General features: G+C 38.6%; 2 protein-coding genes across 3 annotated transcripts in view; both read right to left on the bottom strand.

Annotated features, from left to right (window-relative positions):
- The window catches only part of ADRM1 (ADRM1 26S proteasome ubiquitin receptor), a 122,586-nt gene that overhangs the window by 100,292 nt on the left and 20 nt on the right, over positions 1 to 22,274 (bottom strand). The gene's annotated exons all lie outside the window — the stretch shown is intronic.
- Positions 366 to 22,189, bottom strand: SS18L1 (SS18L1 subunit of BAF chromatin remodeling complex). 2 transcript variants are annotated; one of them, XM_009670673.2, is made up of 11 exons: positions 21,923 to 22,189; positions 15,946 to 16,022; positions 13,665 to 13,749; positions 12,693 to 12,837; positions 8,775 to 8,972; positions 7,608 to 7,772; positions 6,594 to 6,695; positions 6,193 to 6,285; positions 4,779 to 4,898; positions 2,828 to 2,955; positions 366 to 2,625 (listed from the first exon to the last, which is right to left on the bottom strand). In XM_009670673.2, the coding sequence occupies exons 1-11, from the start codon at positions 21,989 to 21,991 to the stop codon at positions 2,599 to 2,601; spliced, it is 1,209 nt and encodes a 402-aa protein (XP_009668968.1). In that variant the 5' UTR covers positions 21,992 to 22,189; the 3' UTR covers positions 366 to 2,598. The 2 variants fall into 2 exon arrangements, with proteins under 2 accessions (XP_009668968.1, XP_009668978.1); XM_009670683.2 differs by lacking the exon at positions 8,775 to 8,972.

Below are 22,274 nucleotides of genomic sequence, written 5' to 3'. Positions count from 1 at the left end.
TTATAATTTGGGGGTATCAACGCTGCCTCTGCCCCTCTCAGTGAAGTTTTGCTGCAATGTCAGTCAGAAAGACGTGTCTCTTCGCACCCCCTCCACGTTATCTGTGAGGTGAGCGGTGAAAGCTGTGGCCGTCCGTTCTGCACATGCACACACAGTGTACTCTTTGCATATCAAAAAACACTTAATGAATTTGAAAGCTGGGACAACCTTTTGTCATGTAAAATTAGCTTTGACATATTTCAGAGAACTTGGGGAGAAGGTGCAACTCAGCATTGTTTCTAGAAAGATGAATAAAGGAGTCTCCCCTTATCACCTGCTTCTCTTTCATTCAGAAGTCTGTGTCATAAGAAGAGTACCACCAATTTCATTTCCAGATAGTTTTTAACCTAAACAATTTTCAAGCATTCTGTATTACAAAACAGAAGATGATACAATTAATGGAAGAAGTCAAAATGCTGGCATCACTTTGTTTCCACATTAATACATAAAAATGGACAACACATTAAATAAACATTTTGTTATTGACAATTAGAAATATTAACACCAAAAATCATGTATAAATTAGGAAATAAATGTACAAACTATTTTCCAAAGTGCTCTTTCAAATACATTATATACACAACATTCAAGAAATTCTTAATGTAAGACATTTCAGATTGATGTAATGTTGCTGTTCCATTTTAAGTGTTGTTCATGTTCTCTCAAAAGTATTATTTCAGCACTTTCAAAAACCACATAAAAGATGTATTTCCAAGCTGGCAAAGAGCAATATTGCATTCTCCTGGCTACTTGTACTATTAATATATTGTAAAGAAAATGATCATTTTTCCTTTCTATCCCTTGATATTTGAGAGTACTTATTTGTATGAAAACACCAGCAGGAAAGGTGAAAGAAATGAGGACTGAATAAAAAACATGTTTTCTGTTTTATCAGCAATTAAAAGCACTAATGTAGCAAGGGCAGTGCTTGGACAACATTTAACAGTAAACTGTTTGGGTGTCCCATATAAAGACTTTTCCTTTACAGGAAAGAAAGCAATGAAGTGTGAGATGTTTCATTTTCCTTGTGGTCTTAGTTTTTTCCAAATACAAAGTACTAGAACTCAGAATCCAATAAATACACCAGTTCTGACAAAGACAAGGAGAAAACCCTACAGAGGATATATTTACTTTATAGTCTAAGTTTCAATTTAATCTTGCATTAAAAAATGCTCACGGAGTATAGTCATCTTAGCCTTTTGCCACAGAGAAGTTTGGCCATGGTGTTTCATTTATCAGTTATATAAGCACTTTGTGAGTGTTGTATTCAACACTTTATAAGAATGTATACAACTGAATAAAAGTGACCTTTAATTACTCATATTGGCTTCTATGTACCACTATTTCTTATTTCTTAATTTTCCCTCTATAGGTTTTCTCTTAGTGGTTGGCCCTATTAACAATCCCCCTTCCTCTGTGCATAATATTGTTTCAGAATTAAAGCTGAATTTAGTTGTTTGTCTGCAATAAAGATGGATTTTTTTTCTTTCATTTCTGAACTACTTCTGTTGAGCTACAAGAGAAAAATAACAATGATGAGGAGTTATAGGAACAGTTAACCAAAAAAACTGATAATATTCATGTGTATAATGCTTGCTGGAAAATCTGAATAAGGGCAATAGAAGAATCAGAAATAAAGAAGGATGCCAGCTACCAACCTGGGAAATCTGGCATGAAAGTGTATATGCAACTTGTAAAATTTTGAGTAGCATATTTAAGACGGAGTTTTGCCAGATGTTTTTCTTAACTTAGCACAATACAAAGCAATATTGACATTTAGTAGGCTGACAATCCGGATCTCCGACTCCCTTCTATTTTTCTTTCCATGATAGAAATACCTTAGTTTACATGGATATATAAACGTGCCTCTAGTGATTACTGTTTTCTTGAATGCAGGTTTTGATCATCTTTCTGCATCTTTTACAACAGAAACAGGGACCTATACAGATATATTAAATTAGAAGACTTGGGTAGTGAGCCCTAGTAGGTATTGCAGACATTGCAGTTAATTTTCTTTTTATCTTATAGCATGGAACTGACTTCTCATAAGGAATGTACCCCTCTCCTCACTCTAAAGGAGTAGAGTTAAGAGCCATGGATTTCAGCGGCTGGCAGGTAAACTTCAATGCATCCACTTAAACAGCGATCAATAACCTACCCTAGGATACTTCCCTGGACTGAGACAGAACTAAATGGCTTTGTATTTAGCCAGACTGCAGAACAATCTGGCTGTTTTCCAGAAATGGGCACAACTGTGATCAAATGATCCTAAAGTTATTTAGAAACATCAAGAATGGCGGGGGGGGGGGAATGAAAAAATTCTGCATTGTATCAACATACAGTACTATACACAGCACCAAATATCAAACCATTAAAGCATTGTCTTGTTACCAGTAGTGCACTGCTTCATATCCAGCATGAAATGAACACTGTTCACATACAGACGCTGCTTTGTGCTAAGGGGTAACCAACATATTACAATTAATCAAAACTGCCTGTACATCCAGTTCAAAAGACGGATATGCGATTGAAATGAATCTGACACAGGATCGTGTTCTTTTATTGCTGGTAATTTCCATATTGTCCCTATAAAAAAACAGAAACACTTGTGTTGGAGAGTAACATATCTGAGGTATACATGCAGTAAGTTAGACAATTTTCCTTTGTTTTTTGACTTTGTTTTTTGACTTTTGAAAGACTCAGCAAAGTATCACCAATACGCCTGCATAAAATTGTCAAATAGATTTATGGGCAGAGCTAATTTATATCAGAGATTCGGACAATTTACCTGCTCATAGCCATAAGGCCTCTGTTGCTGGGCAGATGGTCCTGTCTGGGAAGCTCTGTAACTTCCATATTGCTGCCCCTGTCCCTGTTGGTAACTGGAATACTGTGAAGAGGCTCCTTGGGCAGGACCTGAGAAGAGGATGAAATCAGTACAGCTTAACTTGCCAGGGCGAGTACTTACGGTTGACAAAGTGTAAAAACATGATGGTAATAAAGTCGGCTCTGTAAGTATGAACTGTGAGTAAACTTTGCCTAGACCTTTCCGAGTTGCCAGGCATTCAGTTTCTACATTCCTCTGGGAAATCCCACATTGCTCAGGTCTTCCAAAATGTTAACCTGAATCTTGAGATTTGTGAAGCAGCAATAAGCTCCCAGCCACAGATTCTACCTGCAAAAACAGAACTGGAGCAGAGTAAGTACTGCAGCTGTCTGGAGTGTCAAACATTACGGACCTGGTAAAAATTAGCAAATTAGCTCTAAGTTTGCATCATGTCTACAGCAGTACCCACTACTGTGATTGCAGCATACTGCAGACAAAGCCAAGCTAGCTTTAAACTAGAAAATGTTAGTACCAATAATGATCTAGATGCAGCAGCGTATAATTCTGTTCGTGTTTTAAACTCTGCTCGGAACCGCTCGCTACACTACTCAGTGATTAGCCTTCCTGAAGTCTGTATTAGCACAGCTCAATTATTACCAATATGCAAGCTACCTGGCCTTCAATTTTAGTAGAAATAGCATGATTAACTTCCTGTTTCACCTGGTTGCGCCACCATAAGCACTGCTGATCAGCTAGACACTTCAAAAACCTCTTGCATGTAAAGATAATTTAGCATCACATGTAAATCACACAACTGCATGTGGATGTTTATTTCTTTTGCGGGGGGACTGTAGATTCAGTGTACAGACTGTTACATGGCATTTATTCTTTAGCATTGGTGGATTTTTATGCAGGAGAACCTCTAGAGTGAGCAGGCCAGATTTGAACATTATAAACTGAATGCTGGATGTAATTTCACAGAGCATGTCTGGTTTGAGTAATCCAAAACATCTACTAGTACTGCGGCCAGATCACCGTAATTTAGTTAACTTTTAAAACGTGTAGGTTCAATTTCATGAGATCTCACATTTTTAAAACAGACTTGCTGTCTATGTCAACCTCAGTTTATCAATTTTTGTTAACATTGTCCATCCAAGGTCAAGTATCACATCTGGGAGATGCACCAGAAATCCCCTTCCTTGAAGCTAGTATTTAGATTATCCCCAGTCTCTCAAGGCCCTGTTTTTGTGCTGCGTAATTTGAAATGGTCTCTTTCCCCAAAGACAGAATGCATCCAAGGTGCCTCCAATCAGTAAGAGAATTCAAGCATAGACATCAAACATGGATGCTTTTGATGGCAGGGGAGAGCACTGCCACTGGTGATCTGAATCGTTGCAAATCCCTCTGGTAGTGTTAGCTGCGTGTTCAAAGCACTTTCACTTTTTTCCTTTAGCCTCAGTTCCTCACCAAGTGATAATAAAGCACGTACGGCGTGGCAAGAAATCCAAATGAGGGAGTGGTAATTCTCTCTAATTATAAGATGTTATTTTTTTCATGTCAGTTGGCTAGGTATTAGATGTGTAGGAAGCCTGAGAATTAATGTAGTGACCTCTTATCTACACTTGTAAGAAAGTCAATATGAGGCATAAGTGTATTTTCTACATAACATTTTCAACTCCTCAAAAGAGAACGTATTCAGTATGATAACACAGCAGTATGGCATGCAGTGCTACATTAATGTATGTTACTGTACAGAATCCCTTTTTACGCAATGCTTTTTGGCTAGTTTTGGTAAGTGGGTGTCAAGGTTACTCAAGAAAATAGTTTGCAGCAAATTTAGGTTAGGAATGAAGGCGTCAGGATGAAGGATTGCAAGCACTTGCCATGTCAGTGGCAGTGGCAGTTTTCTTACCATATCCTTGCTGTTGTCCTGGGTAACTTTGCTGATTTGGGTATTGCTGCTGGGAATAAGTTTGCTGTTGCGCAGCTCCCTGTTGGTATCCTGCTTGCTGCTGGCTATACTGAGAATTTCCTAAAGAGAGAAAAATTGAAATAGCTTGGTCATAGATGAGCCAGGTGTCTCTTGTACATGCTACTCATAAGGAGAATAAAGGAGTCAGGAGCTTTGACGTGGAACTCATAGAAGAGTGCTCTTCAGAAACAGATGCTTGCATTATGTCAGTCATGATGAGTTTATTCCTCTTGTGAATTTTAGTTCTTTTGAAAGGGAGTTGTTTGTTTATGTATACACATCACTAAACAAGCAACCTGTTTCCAAAAGGATTTTTTTTAACTCAAAAAGCGTTCCAGAAGAAAAGAGCACAAAGATAAGAGCACCACAGTGCAATAGCTAGTTTCTCAGGAAGCCCTCTCACAGTATTCTCTTCAAGATCATAATAATGTTCATTTGTATACCCCAGAAAGAGCAGACATTTAGTTGCTACTGATATTTTTTAAAACATCTAAGAAGGAAATTCCATTTGCAGGATCCTGAAACTGCAGAATGAATGGAGATTATACAATAGAAGCTTGCTTTTCCTAAATGCCATCTAGCTGTATCGTGATTACGTTAATATTTTTGCAGTTAATTAGACTTTAGTTATCCTGTAGTATCACTGAATATATTGATATACAGTTGTTCAGATTTTTGTAGTGGTAGAATTGCGAACTCATAGTATTGGTGATTTTCAAAGATCAGTCTCATTTAACCCACTGTTTTTCACAATTTGTAAGGTGTATTAAGCAAGACTAAAAAAAGTTGGTCCTGGAAGTAACCACTAGGCGTTTGCACTTCCAGCTCTGAACCCCATTTCTAACTGCAGCACATTAGCTTACCTTTGTCATCATAACCTCATAACCTTCCATTTTAATATAGTTACCTTTATCTGCATTATATAAAATGTTCATTATGCAATTTTTTTAAGGTTGGAGGATACTGGTATCCTGGAAGTCTTTTTTCCCACAGCAAAAAAGGTTTAATATCCATGGCTATAGTTCCACCTGGCTCAGGTACATCCAAGGATCATTTTTCTAAGGAACATCAGGCTATGTACAAGCTATCATTGATCCCACAAGGCTTCACAGCATGACTGCCTCACGGTACAATTGCTGACATGATATTCTATATAGATTCTGATACACTTTTGGTTTAAAAAATAGTACACATAGCTAAATTCCATTTCCTGGACATTCCTTAAGTAATAGCTAAGTAGCAGTTTAATGTTGCACAAATTACAAGTCATATTTCATAAATGTGCTGTATCCTTAGCCAGTATTTTAGGGGATCAGAGCTTTGGTTTACAAAGAATGCCAATACATTCTCCTACCTCCTTCATAATAGTGCTGTGTAGAGTCATCAAATGACCTGTCATAGCTCTGCTCAGTATAGGATGACTGCTGATAGGCATAATCCCCATGTCCTGCAAGAAAAAGATGGAATTGCAAAGATTTACCTGATACATTGTTGATGTAACTATATATGTATTGTTGAATACAAATATTGAAGAAGCTGCTTAGGCACAAAGATGAGGCTAAGAGGAAGTATCTCCCCAGACGGGAGGTTGAATATGATGTGAATGCATACGCAGACTCTCATGCGCTGCGGATTAGAATTTTCTAGCACTTAAATTGGAAACAATTCCTACGGATTTGCCACATCCTTAGATGTGACAGTCATACTATTCTACACTTTATCGGTATTACAGTGACTACAGCTCAGAGGAATTACCATCTGGATAATATTGCTGATTCATAGGTTCTGACGAGCCTTGTCCATGGCTGTACTGTTCACTGTAATACTCCTCCTGACCCATGTACTGTTGCGAGGAACCTGAAAGGCAAAGACAAGCGAGAACATACTGAGTCCGTGAACTCTTAAGGGATGTTTCTGTTATCTAAATATTTTTGGAGACAACAGTGTTTACATCTGGACAAGTAAACAAGTTACGTATGCTGAGAACTGTTTCAAAGATGTTTTGCTCACTAGAAAAAGCAAATAACTTCTTAGTCTCGGAAAAAAGCTGGCTGAAATTGTAATTATGCAATTGTCAGTAGCATGTCCTAAAAACCACTGTTATGTGGCAATATCAAAAGTAATGGCTACATTTCATCTACTAAACGGAGTTATTAAAAAGCAGAGGAATGTATTTCATGCTTAATACTGTAGTTAGCATTAAATACGCTTTAATTAATTCATTTATTAATATGTTTCTGAATTTGTTTCCTAGCAAAATTCAGTTTATATTACAATCAGTCTAGCTTTTTCTTTACTTCATAAAACTTTTTCCAGAGAGGTATTAGAGCACGGTTGTTATCCTTTAGTGTTTTCCTTGTCTCGGATGAATTTTTTATATTAATTGCTGGCTAACTAATATCTTGTTTACAGAAATGCCTTCCTTGTTAACTTTGCCATATTAGGACTTATCCACTGCCATTTGAAGGAAATGGAAATATTCCCAGTGGCTTCAGTGAGCTGTGTATCAAATTGTTCATCTTTTCCTTTAGTGGTATATGATCTCTGTTAGGCAGAATTGTTTCTAAACAGCTGAAATAAATACATAAATAAACAAGCGAACCTTGAAAACAGAGTAAGAGTCTTCTGATTGTCATTGTACTCTCACTATTCAAGATTTCCTCTTTTCCCAGCTGGGATTCCCTATTCATAAATGTGACTTTGAAATCCTGTTGACGTATCTACCCCACGGGAATGACTGAATATCATTAATCTAATAATAGATTTTACCTTGCTGTGAAGCTCTGTAAGGGCCCATTGGTCGCTGACCCATCATGCTGTTGCCTTGGTTGCTCTGACTCATCATGGCAATGGAGGACTGCCCCTGGTAATGCTGGCTCCCTCCTTGTGCTGAGTTGTAATGTGACGTTGCTGCTTGCTGGTGCATCATAGAGACTATAATGTACATGGAAAATACTGTTTTCTAAAAGGATGCGACAGTTCTCTCCCTAGTCTCTTTGGAAGCAAGTTAAAACCTGCCACAAACTTGCATCCTGATCATTCTGTGAATTTTCCACAGGGGGAGACGTTTTCCTACTACATATATTTAACGCTTCTGCACTGTAATCCAAAAAGGATGTTATTCCATGGTCAGTTCTTGTCATTTGTTTCAGTCAGACATTTAAAAATACATCTAGCCTTGATTATTGTTAGATTATTTAAAAGAACGTAATCATTATTATAGTACGATTAAAGAAAGAAAGAACTGATATTTGTTCCTCTCTGCCTCCTGCCTCATTCATTGCTGCTTTTCTTCACTAATCAACTCTCTCTTCTTCCAATCTTATTATGTACCTGATGACAGTTAAAATAAACTGACATTTTAGGATGTATTTGCTCCCTGAATGTCACATTATCTGAAAGAATTCTTAAGCATCAGATATCCCATTCAGTAGCCAGTGGCAATCACTTTTACATGTCAGGGATTAATTTGGAGGTGCCTGCTAGTCTCTTTATGCCCTTCAAGTGGTGTGAAGTATCAGAAATATAATAAGAATGGGGTAGTACTGTACAAACAGTAAATGTGTCTGGCAGGCTAGTTCAGCTAGGATAAGGCTGCTTTGCCAATTCCCTCCCACAGTTGTGGGATTTGCTTTCAGGGGCTGTAAGACAGTGCTGTTGCACTTGTAGCTAAACCTCTTTTCCACAATTCATTGCAAACCATAGCAAGTTGATGTAAGTTAAAGCGAGTTGATGTAAGTTAAAGCAAGTCTCAAACTGTTCTGACTTATACTGGTACCTGACACCTTGAAATGCAAAGATGTCTTAAAGCCATCTTTTCCTCTTGTGTGTTTGTCCCTGTCTACAGCAAATATTTACAGAACACATTCATGTGTGGTACACCTCTGAGGTCACTGAAAAGGCATGTTGGCCCAGAAGGAGGAAGAGGGAATTTACCTGGATTAGACTGCATGTTGATGTTTGTTCGAGAGACATAATTGCCTATTGACCCCTGGCCTTGCATTGGCACATTCTGAGATGCAGGCACTGTATGGCTATAACCAGGCCCAGTTCCATGACTGCTGACAGTCATACTCAGAGAGGTTGTGGGCATAGTGTTCTGGCCTGACTGCTGCATAGACACGTGATTAGGACCTAGAAAAATTAGAGAGAGCAACAAGAAAATCTGTGCTATTATTGGCAATGTACAGTGAGCATTAAAGCCCTCACAGCCTTTTTAAGAATGTCTTATGATAAGGCAAAACAAAAAAAAATTCCTCATTATTAAAATTTCCTGCTATCTACAGACAAATCAAACCTGCCTCCTGCAAAGTTAAGAGTGATCCTCCTCTTCCTGGCTGCCAAACCCAGGCTGTATAGAATTGCAGACAGGAAGAAAAAAATCAGCAGCAGCGGCATGCAACCAGTTAGTTCTCCACAGGCTGCCACAGTTCTTGCAGGCAGCAGAATTAACAAATGCCAGTAGTTTCAGATACTTAAAAAATACATGGACTCTAGAAACATCCTAGCCCTTTGAAATTTGTCCTTTCCTTCCTCTTGTGCAGCAGATTATTGACTCCTTTTGCCCCTTCACGCAAATGGTGACAATGGGAAGGCACGCTCGTGGCTGATAAATACTTCACACATTGCTGCACATTCAGCGCCTCTGTAACCAACAAACTTCTCCTCAGCTGGGGCTTAGGAAGCACCAAGGGACACTCTCCTCAGAGGACAAGCCAGTCTCTCTCTTTCCTGAAGTTTGACTGAAAGTACCTCAGACTTTCTAACGATAAATTTTCCAAGTCACCATAATAATCCCTGTCGTTATGGTACTCCTTTTCCGACCTCACTACATATAACTATCAAGCTGCTGCAACTGCATTCCAGGATTGTTAGTATTATCCTGCTTCGCTGGTGGTATGCTTAATTGTTTTTTAATTCTATTGCTGTTGAATAACTAAAATTGGGGACAATCTGGTCCTTCTTTTTTGCTGTTTGTTGCTGTAAATACTTTCATGAGTGAGTCTTGACAAGTTGTTTGTTTTTACTGTGTATTGTTTCACGGTTTGTGTTAAGTGAATTTGGAATGGGAGACATGCAGAATCCCTAAGGGAGAAAGAATTACGTTGCAGTGTTTAGATGGTATTTTAATTCACAGTTATTGAGTGTATCTACAGCCTCTGAAAATGTGTTGTTTTCTTACTAAAAACATCATTAATTATTCTTAATCGTATTTATAAACATCAAAATGAGAAAATTTGCTGTAGATTATTATATTTTCCTCTGGTAGAGAGAAGCAGGCAGCATTTTCAATAACAGGTAACAGAGCTAGCTCTACTGAAACTAGTGGAACCTGGTCAATATACTGCAACAGAGATCAAGCCCCATGTTTTGCTACATTTTTGTACTTTTTCAGTGCAACACAAGACAACATGGTGTTCGAATGGAGCCTGTAATTATTCTGAGGGGGAGAGATGGAGCTTACAGTTAAGCTGGTGTTGGTAAATCTTGCACTATTTGCATGGGAAAACTTAAGAATCTCAGCTTTCTTTAACACAAAAAAAGATTTGTTTAATTTGTGGTTGTAAAGAAAAATATGAAAGCATGACCAGAAGTATTTAAATAAAAGCACTAAAACAAAAAGCTTAATACAAGCACTGAACGTTTTTCATACTTTCATGAATCTAAGACAGTCATGTCTTTTTTTGAAAGGCCTCATTCATAATTTCTGAATAGTCAAGATTCTCAGTTGGACTCAACTCTATTCGGACTCAGCTGAGTTTGCTGGTTGTTGTTCGAATGTAATAGTTTTGCCTGCATAGCTAAGGCATGAAGAATCACTGCCTTGTGGCTGGTGGATTACTTGAAAACTCAGTGTTTTCTTTTTCATTGTTTTAGTTATCCCCATCAACAGAATTATCATTACAGTAGCTAACCTAGCTACTGATAGTCATGATAATCATCATGCATGGATGAAGTTACCTAGTTACTGTCCTCTAGAGGTGATTCCTGTAAAGTCCTGGCTGCCGACAATAGTGTGTAACAGCTTTAATATGTTCTTCCTCACCCTTCCCTCTTTTACAATGCTGTACTCGTTCATTACACAGACTTTCATCTCTATCGCCACTAGATGAATATTTTTCACAAGTACTGGAACCCATATTACCAGAATAGCTTGTGTGCATTTATTCCTAATTTGCAACAAATAATGCTGTCCAGTAATTGTTGATCTATATGAAATACTTTTTCAGTCTCAAAGTATACCTACACATCAAGAAAGGGGTGTCACATAGCAAAATTGTGCTAAGTTAACTGTAGCTGGCACAGAGACAGTAGCAGTAGAAACTGGCAACCAAGGTGAGTGTCCCCAGGCCCCAGGGTGGCAGGTTTCTATTCTCAGAACAGGCACCAGCAGCGGTGCACATACCATCACTGCTGCTGTTACCTAGGCTACTTATATTACGCCAGAAGAGACAAGCTAGTGCACTCTGCAGTCACACCTTCATTTTGAAGTGTAGATACGTTTTCAGTCTAGTTTCCAGTGGACTGATATTTTCATGACAAAGTACCTGGCACTACCCAGGTGACAGGCTCTCAGTAGCAGTGACTGGATGCAGCCTTAACTGCCCTCAGACCCCCACATCTCAGGCTGGGTTGGAGTACTAGGTTGGGGCAACATGATGTAGACTTGCACTGTCACTGGCCTGGCTGTTTCTGTTCTGTGGATGACTTTAGCCTCCCAGACTGCCAGTTTGGCTCTTTTCGCCAACACTGAATTAGTATAAAGAATTGGGGGTGGGCAAAGAATAAGAAAAAACAGCTACGATAACAGTGAAAATGTAGATTCTTAGTAACACAAAACGTATTTTTGATGGATTTCTTATAATACTTATATTGTAAGTAACAAACATCTTCCAGAAGGCCCAGATAAATGTAATACGTTCACTTTACAAGCTGTAACTGTTTAAAGTAGCTATCTCATCCATTAGTTTTAAAGGTACTATCAGCTTGACCACAAACAGATTTTTAAGTCAGAAGTAATTTCATGGCTTGCATCTGCTCTTGAGTCCCCTGCCAAGGTTTGTGATTTTACAGTCAGATACTTCTATTTATAGAAACTGTTTTTCTCTCTCTGTCACTTTGGGAAAGACCCACAGAAACAAAAACTGTCTAAATAACTATGAAATACAAACTAAACAAACAGATGAATCATACTATAAAATACAGAAAGTAAAAAAAAAAACCCTCAAAAAACTAAAATCCTTCTTTTTTCTTTCAGTTAGTTTCTTTTTACTTGCAAGAACAAAGGAAACGAAATGACCAAGTTGTATTTTTATCATATACATATAAAATATCTGTGCAAACTCTTTGGCTATACAGCACAATCTCTGCAAGCCAAAGGACAATTGCTGCAATCTTTGCAAGGATGAAGACTGATTTAACACCATTTTATTTTTAAAAAGGCCTTTGTCCTGGAAGGTCTTTGCAGTCTATAGGCTTAGTTCTGCAGTTAGTTGCGCAAACAGTTCTGCCTCGCTCTCACCAACCCAACCACCTTCAAGAGAAAATTAGTGCAGTATATGATTTTTCTTATTAAAACCTTGGAGGCATCTTTAATTGGTGATTTTCATTACAAATTTTAAAAGTTCTCTTTATTTCCCCTACAGAAATGTATTAAGCACACTGGAGTCCTTGCCGAACCCAACACCATTACTGACTGTAGCCATTTTGTGATGATTCCAGCATGTGCCTGAAATCCCCATATGCCTGAAAGGTGAGTTAGAAGAGGTCTTTTACAGCTCTGCAAGTATATTCGGCATTAATGACTTTGTTGCCAAGCAACAGCAAAACAGCACAAAGGGGACTGAAGCTCACCATTGCTAATCTGACTCTGCATGAGGGAGGAAGGAGGAAGGCCCGTCCCAATTGCATCACTGAGATTGCTCTGCGAATGGAGAGATTGGTTGGATGCACTCTGAGTCATTCCTCCTGGGCCCAAGTTTATGTTTTGCGTTGGTGGCTGCAAATAACAAGGGGGAGAAGCAAATTTTTGGTTAGGTTTTAATTAGAAAAATAATAACCCCCAAATTAGCCTGACTATGAATAAAAACTGCCTCAACTAAATATGTGCTTCCTTCACATTTTGGGCTTGCTTGCGTAGACCTTTCTTCATTAGAGTACTATGTGTGAATGACATTCAGCGTGACACAGGGAAGCCAGCAGGCAGCACACTGAAGATCTCAAAATTGTGCTTATAATAGTCTGGCCCCTGTGCTCATTCTTCTACACTTATTTGAATTTCATTTTATGCTAGTCTGAGCGTAGCTGCTGAGAGGGTATGCATTAGCAAAGACTATACAGAAGGGTATTCACAGACTGACCTTTGTCAAGCATAAGGCTATTATGCGTTTTGTGTTACATGTGATAATTTCAAAATCAATCCATTTAGGAAGAACAATAATGTTTAAAGACAAACTAATGCCCAAATGCGGAATTACAAATTTGATGTAAAATAGTGGCATTTTTTCCTGAGTAAAGAAAACAGTAAGAATAAGTAAAGAATAACGACTCTGGAACAAATGGGTCCTGTTCAGACCTGTACCATTGTCTCATTTACAGTATGTAGAACTTGATCTACAGAGGAGAGAGATTAACACAGATGTCTCAACATATATGTTTTAAACACAGTAAAATAGCATTTGTTTTGTTTAGTGATCTACTGAATTCTTGACAACTTTTAGTTGGAAAAATACTAAAAAAGGGTTTACTGACAGTGATCAGTAACAGTATCAAAGAACATTTCCCTTTGACATAGCAAATGTATCTGACAATAGCACTGGTACTTACAGCAGGAAGCAAGGACTGCATATTCTGGTTAGAATCTGCTATTGTTGCCAAGTAAACCAGGTTTCTGTGCAAGATTTGTTGGTATCTACAGAATAAGGAGTAAAGCTTATTTGGAAAGAGTAAACAATATGGAAAATTGCAAACCTTTCTTCTTTTGGTACCTACCAATGACAGTCAGGTTACATTAGTCCACTCTGCATCTATCATAATAAATAGTAATAATAATGATCTATTTCTGTGCTGTCCTTGCTTTTCATGAAGGATCAGGGTGTTCAACAGCTGTTTCACAAACGGGTAAACTCATGGGGGAAAGGAGAGGTAAAGTACACGCTTCTTTGAAAGCGCTTTGATGAACTGTGAAGTTGGGATCTCAGTCTTTGAGTATGGACACCCAGTCAGCTGCTCTAACAATTAGCCACAGTTTCTTCCTCTGTCTAACCAGGGTTCTAGTAGTAATTAAGTTCCAGAAGTCCAAAAACCAAAACCTGTTTCCCCTGCCAGCAAGCTCAGAAGAACAAGATTTTTTTCAAGAGTGCTTTAGCTGAAGTGTTTACTCAAGTAAGCAGCACAAGAACCATTTATGCTTCTTCATGGTTCTCAATGAACTGGAAAAGCCTATAATGAAGAACAGGAGGGCACCCAAAAACAATCCAACAGTTGTGCTATTGAGCAAAGTGAAGAGTCAACTCTTGGAAGCAGGGAGGGTTCCAAGAAGGCAAAAAGAAATGCTTTTTTAGTGTGATTTTCCTTCTAATAAGGAAAAAAAAACAGGTGGGAAGGGGGAAGAGCGGCCAAAATGAAGCCAGAATGGTGGCACGAGTAAGAGAGAAGCATGGAATTGTATGTTGAACCCATCTAGAGCTGAACCATAAACTTCTTTGGTGAATGTCTCTTCTTTAGATGCTTCTTTTGAAAATAGAACTTTCTAGCTTTGGCCCCATAGTTTTATCTCTTACGGGACACATGTGGCCATTCTTCCTGACTGAGATTTAACCCGTGATGTTTATAAAAGCATTTTGCTTTCAAGATTAGAAATAGTAAGCAGTGAAATAAAGTGGTAAGTCTACATGCATATTGTTTTAGCCATAGATAACAACATCACTGATCCTTAATGTTTAATTCCTTTCTGATGAAACTATGTTATTAACTTTGTACCTGATTCTACTTATATGTAATGAGTCTGCACAGAACAAGTAGTCCAGTAACCCCAAATTCATACATCTTTATAAATGCTGTCATAAATGATCTGTTAAAAATATTCTAAACGCTTTGAACTCCAAAGCATGCATCATCACTCTGGGACTATAGTCTATTCTCCTAATGCAAAACACGATAATTTCTCGCACACATTTCTTAAGAATGCCCTTCACAGCAAATCAGAACAGAACTCTCATTTGTATATGAGGAAGACACCTCTCATGTGCTATGAAACTCAACTGAATATGACATTAACAAATGTGATCTAACTTTGAAGTTGGATCTGTCTTCAAAGCTGGTCTTGCTCTGACCAGGTGATCTCAAAAAGTTTCATCCAGCCTACAGTATTCTGTGATTTTATTTACACATGGTTTATAAAACACAGTATGAAGGAGGTTTAATCCAAACTGTTTAGGCAGAACTGAGTCCTTAAAACAACTTGAAAGAAAATATTCCACAGTCAGAATTTTGTATTTCTCACAAATCACCTTTCCTACTTTCAGGCCAGCCCATGTGCTGAACCCTGCAATTTACCTACAGTTAATATCAGTGCGAGTTCTTGCTACGGAACCAGTCAGAATTAAATTGAATTAAAGTTAAAATTATGCTGTATTTCAGTTTTGTTTTTTATCAGTAATAGCCTCTTACATTCCAGAAGTGTTTATCTAGTGAGGGATACTGTAGGGACAAACTATGGTCAGCTTTTAATTTTCATTTAGGTAAAACTGTTGGTATTTTCAGCTTTGTTTTTAATTTCAAGAAAGTTTGCTTTACAAATCATCCTATTTCTTTTAATTTTCATGTAGTTTTTCCTTTGCTTTTTACCCACTCCATTTTTTTTTTGGAGTGGCACTTCTCAAAATAGTCAAAGGTAATAAAGGAAAACAACGGCACAGGAAAAAACCCTCTTGGTTCCCAAGAACAACATAGACTTCATATAATACTTCACTTAATTCAAGTGAATCTAAAAAAGAACAATCCAGATATTTTTTCAATGACCACTGAACAGAACTGTTCACAGTACTGTTCTTGATAAAAAGCACATACAAAATCTCTACCATATCCCAAAACTCATAATACTCACTGAGTACATTCTGCGGTTTTCCCCTTGCTCTGATAATCCATAATACATTGTATTAGGTGGTGATTTTCATCTAGCATCTGCATAAAAGAAATGTGATCACAACATGTGTTACTATGAGAATCAAATTAAAGTTTGTTATTTTTGTGATAACTCCACATTCGCCCCTTTTAGCCATGGATGGTGTTTGGTGCACTTTTGTCGCCTTGCGATATTATAAAGGACCTGGAATGGTAATAGGAAATCAAAAGTCTGAATGGCTTACAAAAATGAAATGTGTTGACTGGAACTAAATATTACAACAGAATCAGCCAATGCAGAAAGAGGGCTAGGTATGGCTCCAGTTTGCTCCAATAACTATTGTCTTTTAGCGGGAGTAATAAATCATAACAATTATGGAAAAAAATCAAGTATTTCTTAAGATAATTCTCAATATGTAGCTCTCCGATTTCAGACTACTGATTCTGTGTAGGACTTATTAGAGGCAACCCGTAACAATTCACAACTTTATCACATTTTAAATTGGAAGGGAGATAAGCAGTGCAGGATTGCTAATAGCACTGAAAGAGAAGATGCCCCTAATAGTACTGAAAGCTGTACCATAAAATCACAGCTCACAAGAACTGTAGACTGAAGACTTTGGCGATAAAAAAACAGACGCAAGTACTATTTGTTGGTAAAAACTAGACTCAGGTACTGTTTCACCATTTTTGGTAGGTGGTAACAGAGAGAACTGAGCCCATTAGGTTACGTTTGCATGGTTCTGGACTTTCTCTAGAGATGCATAAGGTAAACGATGCTTAGGGTTTACCAGTTGAAGAGCTGGATGTTTTGTTTTGTTTTTCTGATTAACGTATCTTTGATCCCAAGTAAATTTGTTATGTACCTTTTATGTATTTTTGGAGCCCGGGGCTGTGCCTTTTAAACACATTTCCACTGTGTCCTAAAGGTGACCAGAATATAAACTTATACAGCGCTATCTGTCATCAGTCACATTGCTACAGTTTACTGAAAAGCTTTTGAGCTGGAACAGTTTTGGAAACTCTCTAATTCCTACGTACTGGACAGAAAACCATACAGGTAACTAACATGAGATGAATTTGGGCCCAACAGTTAGGGGGGAAATGTACACATGGCTTAGTTTGCACTAGTCAAGAGATCCAGAACACAATGCTATAGCCCTGAACAGACATCTGTGTTCAAATGTTAACTTTTTACTCAGATTGGCCAGTTGTCCTTACTTTCTTCTATCTGTTGTCCTGAAAGACAAGAAACAACTGTGAGAGTTGTAAAACCAACATTTCATAACCATATCTCGTAAACCTGCTTCATGGGTGTTGGGGGCAGGCTGATTGTCTTCTAATTCCAGAAAACAACCTGATACAGTATTTGACCTATACTAACTATTTTCAAAAGTCTCAACTCAGGTGTAATTGTGGTGATGGGACACATTTAACATGAGCTGAGTCTAGACCCTCCAAATTTCCTGAAGTCAGATCTCCCTCATTTTCAGATCTGGCAGTCTGAAACGTTTACTGTAAGAGACTCTAGCCTCAGGGAGTAGATATACATTGTATCTGCTTATGCCACAACCCTGGACCTCAGATCTACCACGTTGTGTATGTGCACGCACCTATATGTGTATTTGTTCAAACAGGTTGACATCAGAACATTCTCCAGGGGCTGACTTCCCCAAACTTCCCTCTGCCTTTACCTCTAGAGCATTTTTTCTTCTTTTCATGCAGGTATGCAATGTGTAAAGTAGCCACTACTATGCTAAGTAGCCTACTACAACACTGAAAGTGTTTCAAAGGCAGCCTGTTAAAGAGGCTATAGCACTAATGAGCAGCCTGGAAACCTCACTTCGCTTTAGAGCTGAAGAGTCATTTGAGTTCTCTTTGCTGTGTGCCATGGGTCTGTTCATTTGTATACACGGCCTACAGAGGGATTTATGGCTGAGCTGAATCAGCTTTTTTTTCTCCAGTATTTCTCATTCAAAACCACATTTCACTAGATGATTTCTAATTTGATCTGCAATAAAAAAACAACTGCAAGAGTGACCGTAATTCCCTTCTGTTACATGCAACCCAGTCAGAGCGTCTGTGCTCAGATGTTTCCTTGCAATTTACTGCAAGTAAGAGTACGGAAGTCCCAAAATCAGGACATAGACTGGGCTAATAAACATTTTAGTTTCAATTTTAACCAGATGACTTGTCTCTTTAAAACCAAACATCTAAATTAACTGAGGGGTGACATTATCTTTGGAATACCTTTCTTCTGGTGCTGTTTAAAAAAAGAATTCTCCTAACTAGATAAAGCAATGGAATCCCCATTGATAGCTGTGAAGTAGGCAGCAACCCATCAGCTAAAGGCATTTGAATAAAAAACGTGAATTGTACTGCTATTTGGCCAGAGCATATCCACAGGACTTCGCTGAGCCACTGCAGTGTGCTTCTCAAATTATCCGTTTGTAAGCAGTTACCTTTAAAGGAGTTAGATGAAATATCCAACACAGAAGAATTAAAGGATGTATTTTTGTTCCTTAAATGCCAGATAGATTTTGGCACTGAAGACGGATACTTTCTGTGTGAAATACCTCTCTCATTCCAACTTATCACCCGTCTCTTTCAAAAACTTCAGATTTACTAATATACTTACTTTCAAATAATAAGCTACTTTCAAACAATTTAAACCTAACCTATTTTTCCTGCACAGAACTAGCATGAGCAGACTACTGAACTTGACAGAAGTGTGTAATTTGTACTGCTAGATACATTGAAATCTCATGCAAGATAATTTTATCTCCAGTGCGTCCTTTGTGGCAGTTCAGTTCTAAGAAGAGAGGACTGAAACAAAAAATGCACAGTAATTATACACCAGTTTACTTGTGTGTATCAGTAGCTCAGTGGCTGCTAGCTTAGCTTCCTTCAGTAATATCAGGGATCGATTTGTTTCAAAAAAAATCAGGATTGCTGGACAAAATGCAAATTGACATTTATTTAATGAATTTATTATACAACAAATTGGCTGAAAAATGCTTTGACTTGTTTCAAAACTTCAAAGAAAATAGTTTGTCTCTTTTCCCTAACTTCCTTGGAAATGCAAGCTTTCTGCAGAGGATTAAGTGGAAAAATTAAAGCAATATTTACCAATTTAAGCCTGGCTCAGGCAAAACCATACTACATAACACAATTTGTAAGTATTACCCCTGATATTAAGTGCTCAGAAGACTGGGATTTGGAGTCAATCTGTCATCAGGATGGATGGACTCTATCGCACAGGAGAGAATAATGTTTTTTTCATCTGAGCTAAATATGAATTAATCCATGTAGGTGTGTCTTCCGTTCAAAACAAATTCTTGACTCATTTGAATGCAGAGAAAGGGACAGATTATGGGAGAATGAGCAGAAGAGTCTTTTTTATGCACTTGCAGTCTAGCTAGTCATTCCCTTAGAGAACTCAGCTTGTCCTGCTTCTTGCTTGTAATTTGCAAGTTGGGGCACAACTTAACTGAGCTAATGGGCGCCCTTGTCCATCACAGATGGTGGCTGCTCAGACTCGTAGTAATCCCTGTAAGGGACGTCACGTCCAAGGGTCTGAGGAGCAGTGGTTTTGCCGTGGCCTGTCGAGGCAGGTCAGCCGGCGAGTCTCCTGCGCGCTGACAGGGAACGTCAGAATTCAGTCAGACAAGAATCCATATTCCTCCTGCCTGCGTGCCTCTGCTCACATGGCAACCCGGGTGCAGCATATAATTTTAAGAGAAAATACTCCCGCCTGATTCACAATGCAGCTCTTTGTTTCATACTCTGTACTCGTTGTCGCACAGAATTTTCATCCGTGTCAATGAAATTCTGCATGCAGAATTAGCAAAGCATATAAACCAGTCCTTTTCGGTTATCCTATTAAACGTCACTGACAACAGCATTTTCACATGCAATTAAGATAAGCGTGCAATACCAAGAGTCCAAGCAATATTACAGATAACTTTATCAGAAAAGGTCTATGCTTCTACAATTACCTGAAGAACATTTTTGCTAAATGAAAAAGGAATAATGAATAGCTTCTGATGTCCTGACATTTACTGCGAAAAAAGAACTGGGTTCTAATCTCCATCACGTAGCAGAAATGGAAAAGTTAACTGTCCTGCAAATGCTATTTGCTGAACTGTTTTAAAGCATCGCCATCACTTCTGCATTGTCCAAAGCTCTAACTTCTTCCTGTGAAATTTTGTTTAAGGAAGATAGCTGGCACTGGAATAATGAAAGCTTTGAAAGACTATTAAGATTGAGTTAATAAATAAAAGTGTTTTATGAATACAGATCAAAACAATTATTTTCAATAAAACCGGTGTGTTCTAAAAAGCTTGCTTTAATAAGAACTTCCATCGTGAGTTCCCATCCCAGCATCTGTTCCTCCTCTCACATTGTCCCATATCTTCTATTTGACTATAAAAACCATTTACTTGTTATGTCCCAAAGCCTTTTCCCCAGCATCAGTGCCTTTCAAAAAGAAAACCACTGCCAACAGCCCCGTATCGATGAACAGTCCTAAAGTACCATGCCAGCAAACGTACTTGAGACAGGAAATGTTTTTAACATGTTATCTGTAAAGAAATAAGCAACACTTCCAAGCACCCATAAAGTTTATCAATATGAAAAGAGGAAAGTGCTTGAAAATTGAAATGAAGACACTTTGGCTGCCCTTTGTTTATAGATACAGTCATGGTTTTTAGTACAAACTATCTGAATTAGGAAATTCTGTCCTAACACCCAACAGCTCTGGCCAAAGTGGCTAAGAAAAACTTAGCTACTAATTCTGAAATATTTTAGCATTTAAAATTAATTGGGTCAGAACATTACATGTGCTGCAAGCACATGTACAAAATGGGATTAGTTTCCAAATAGTCTCCCGAGATTTAAGTCATACTCTTAAATCTCTCTTGTGGCAGTTTGTTCTGCCTTAATCTCTGTTCTGTAACAGTCTTCCATTGAGGGATTTTTTTCCCTAGAAGTCATAAATTGGCACCAGATAACGGTTTGACAGCAGAACGTACCGACAATCAGTGAGTTAACTGCCGGAGTAGCAACCTTCATTAGTTATAACATGCTAATAGACCATAATAAAACACATATACCTTACTTCCATCACATTATACAAGCTGCATAAACAAAATATTTATATGGTGTAGAACACACAAAAAATACAGTAAAAGCACGAATGACATAGTGGTCACAGTAAACCATACATGTTCTTTATTGACGTTTCCAACCTCTTTCATTATTTACAGTTACAGTCCGCAGAAGGGATGAAGGATGTTGGGCATGTGTATATATTCCCTGCTGTCAATCCTATGAAATAGGAAAACAATAACTTCCAGGCTAGGCACCCTTTCCTTTGGCCTCCATATGAAACCCATGTGCAAAGGAAATCTTTCAAAACCTTTTGTCATTAAACATCAATAAATGCATTACATATAATAATAATTATAGCATATGAGAAACAGCAGTAATTGGTGCTCCCTCTACCTTCTAAAAGATCAAAATTCTGCATCCAAATACAAAAGAAAACCCTTACAAATCCAGTATTTTATTTTAATTCATGGTAATGTATCTATTTTCCTGGCCAGGAGCTGCTGATATGCCGTCAGAAATTAAAAATAGATCTGCAAATTTTATTGCAATTTTTCAATGCATTATTGGCGATTTTTTTTTCTTTGCAAGCAGCAGATAACGTGCCATCCCCATTTTATTCCGCAAGTCCTTCTCTTGCTCTCTCTTTGCAGCGATCTGAACACCTTTGCTTTGTTCCACCTCCTCCTCCTCCTCCTTCCCCCACCTCTCTCTCCAGCTGTCCATCTTTGCAGCCCTTGCAAATTCACGAGTTTTCACGATCACCTTAGAAATAAGCCTCCTTCCTCAGCTACAGGAGCATGGACGGAACAAATGTCTAAAATTGTCTGTATAAAAGCATGCTTTTTTACCTTCTGGATAGTTTGCTGGGTGACCTCCCCTTTGCCTCTTGGGCGAGCAGAAGCAAAGGCAACCGACATGGTGGGGCTTTTTTTTTTTTTTTTTTTTATGATGTGTCTATCATATATCGGTTCCAGGCTCTAATAATATTGTTATTATCTGGCCGCGATCGCTGCGCGCGGCTCCTCCGCAGTGCGCGGGCAGGGGAGCCCGCGCAGATGGTACGCTCTGCGCCCCGCCGCCAGCCATGGGCGCCGCGCCGCGCCGCGCGCCCGCGCGCGCCGCCCTCGCCCGGTGCCGCGGACGGCGGCGCGGCGCGGCGCGGCGAGGCGGCCGCGGGGACGCGGGCGGGAGGGGGCGCGC

Source organism: Struthio camelus, chromosome 18, assembly GCF_040807025.1.
Source record: "Struthio camelus isolate bStrCam1 chromosome 18, bStrCam1.hap1, whole genome shotgun sequence".
In the NCBI taxonomy this organism is placed as follows: Eukaryota; Metazoa; Chordata; class Aves; order Struthioniformes; family Struthionidae; genus Struthio; species Struthio camelus.
The sequence above is the reverse complement of the archived record's forward strand: the minus strand, read 5'-3'. Positions and strand labels throughout refer to the sequence as shown.

Excerpts from the sequence above, each read along its gene's own strand:
- SS18L1 (XM_009670673.2), bottom strand. The coding sequence starts at position 21,991 with ATGTCGGTTGCCTTTGCTTCTGCTCGCCCAAGAGGCAAAGGGGAGGTC. Across the intron at positions 8,973-12,692 it reads GCAGAGTCAGATTAGCAATG|GTCCTAATCACGTGTCTATG; the intron begins GTGAGCTTCAGT and ends TAATTTTTCTAG. Across the intron at positions 7,773-8,774 it reads CAACATGCAGTCTAATCCAG|TCTCTATGATGCACCAGCAA; the intron begins GTAAATTCCCTC and ends TGTACATTATAG.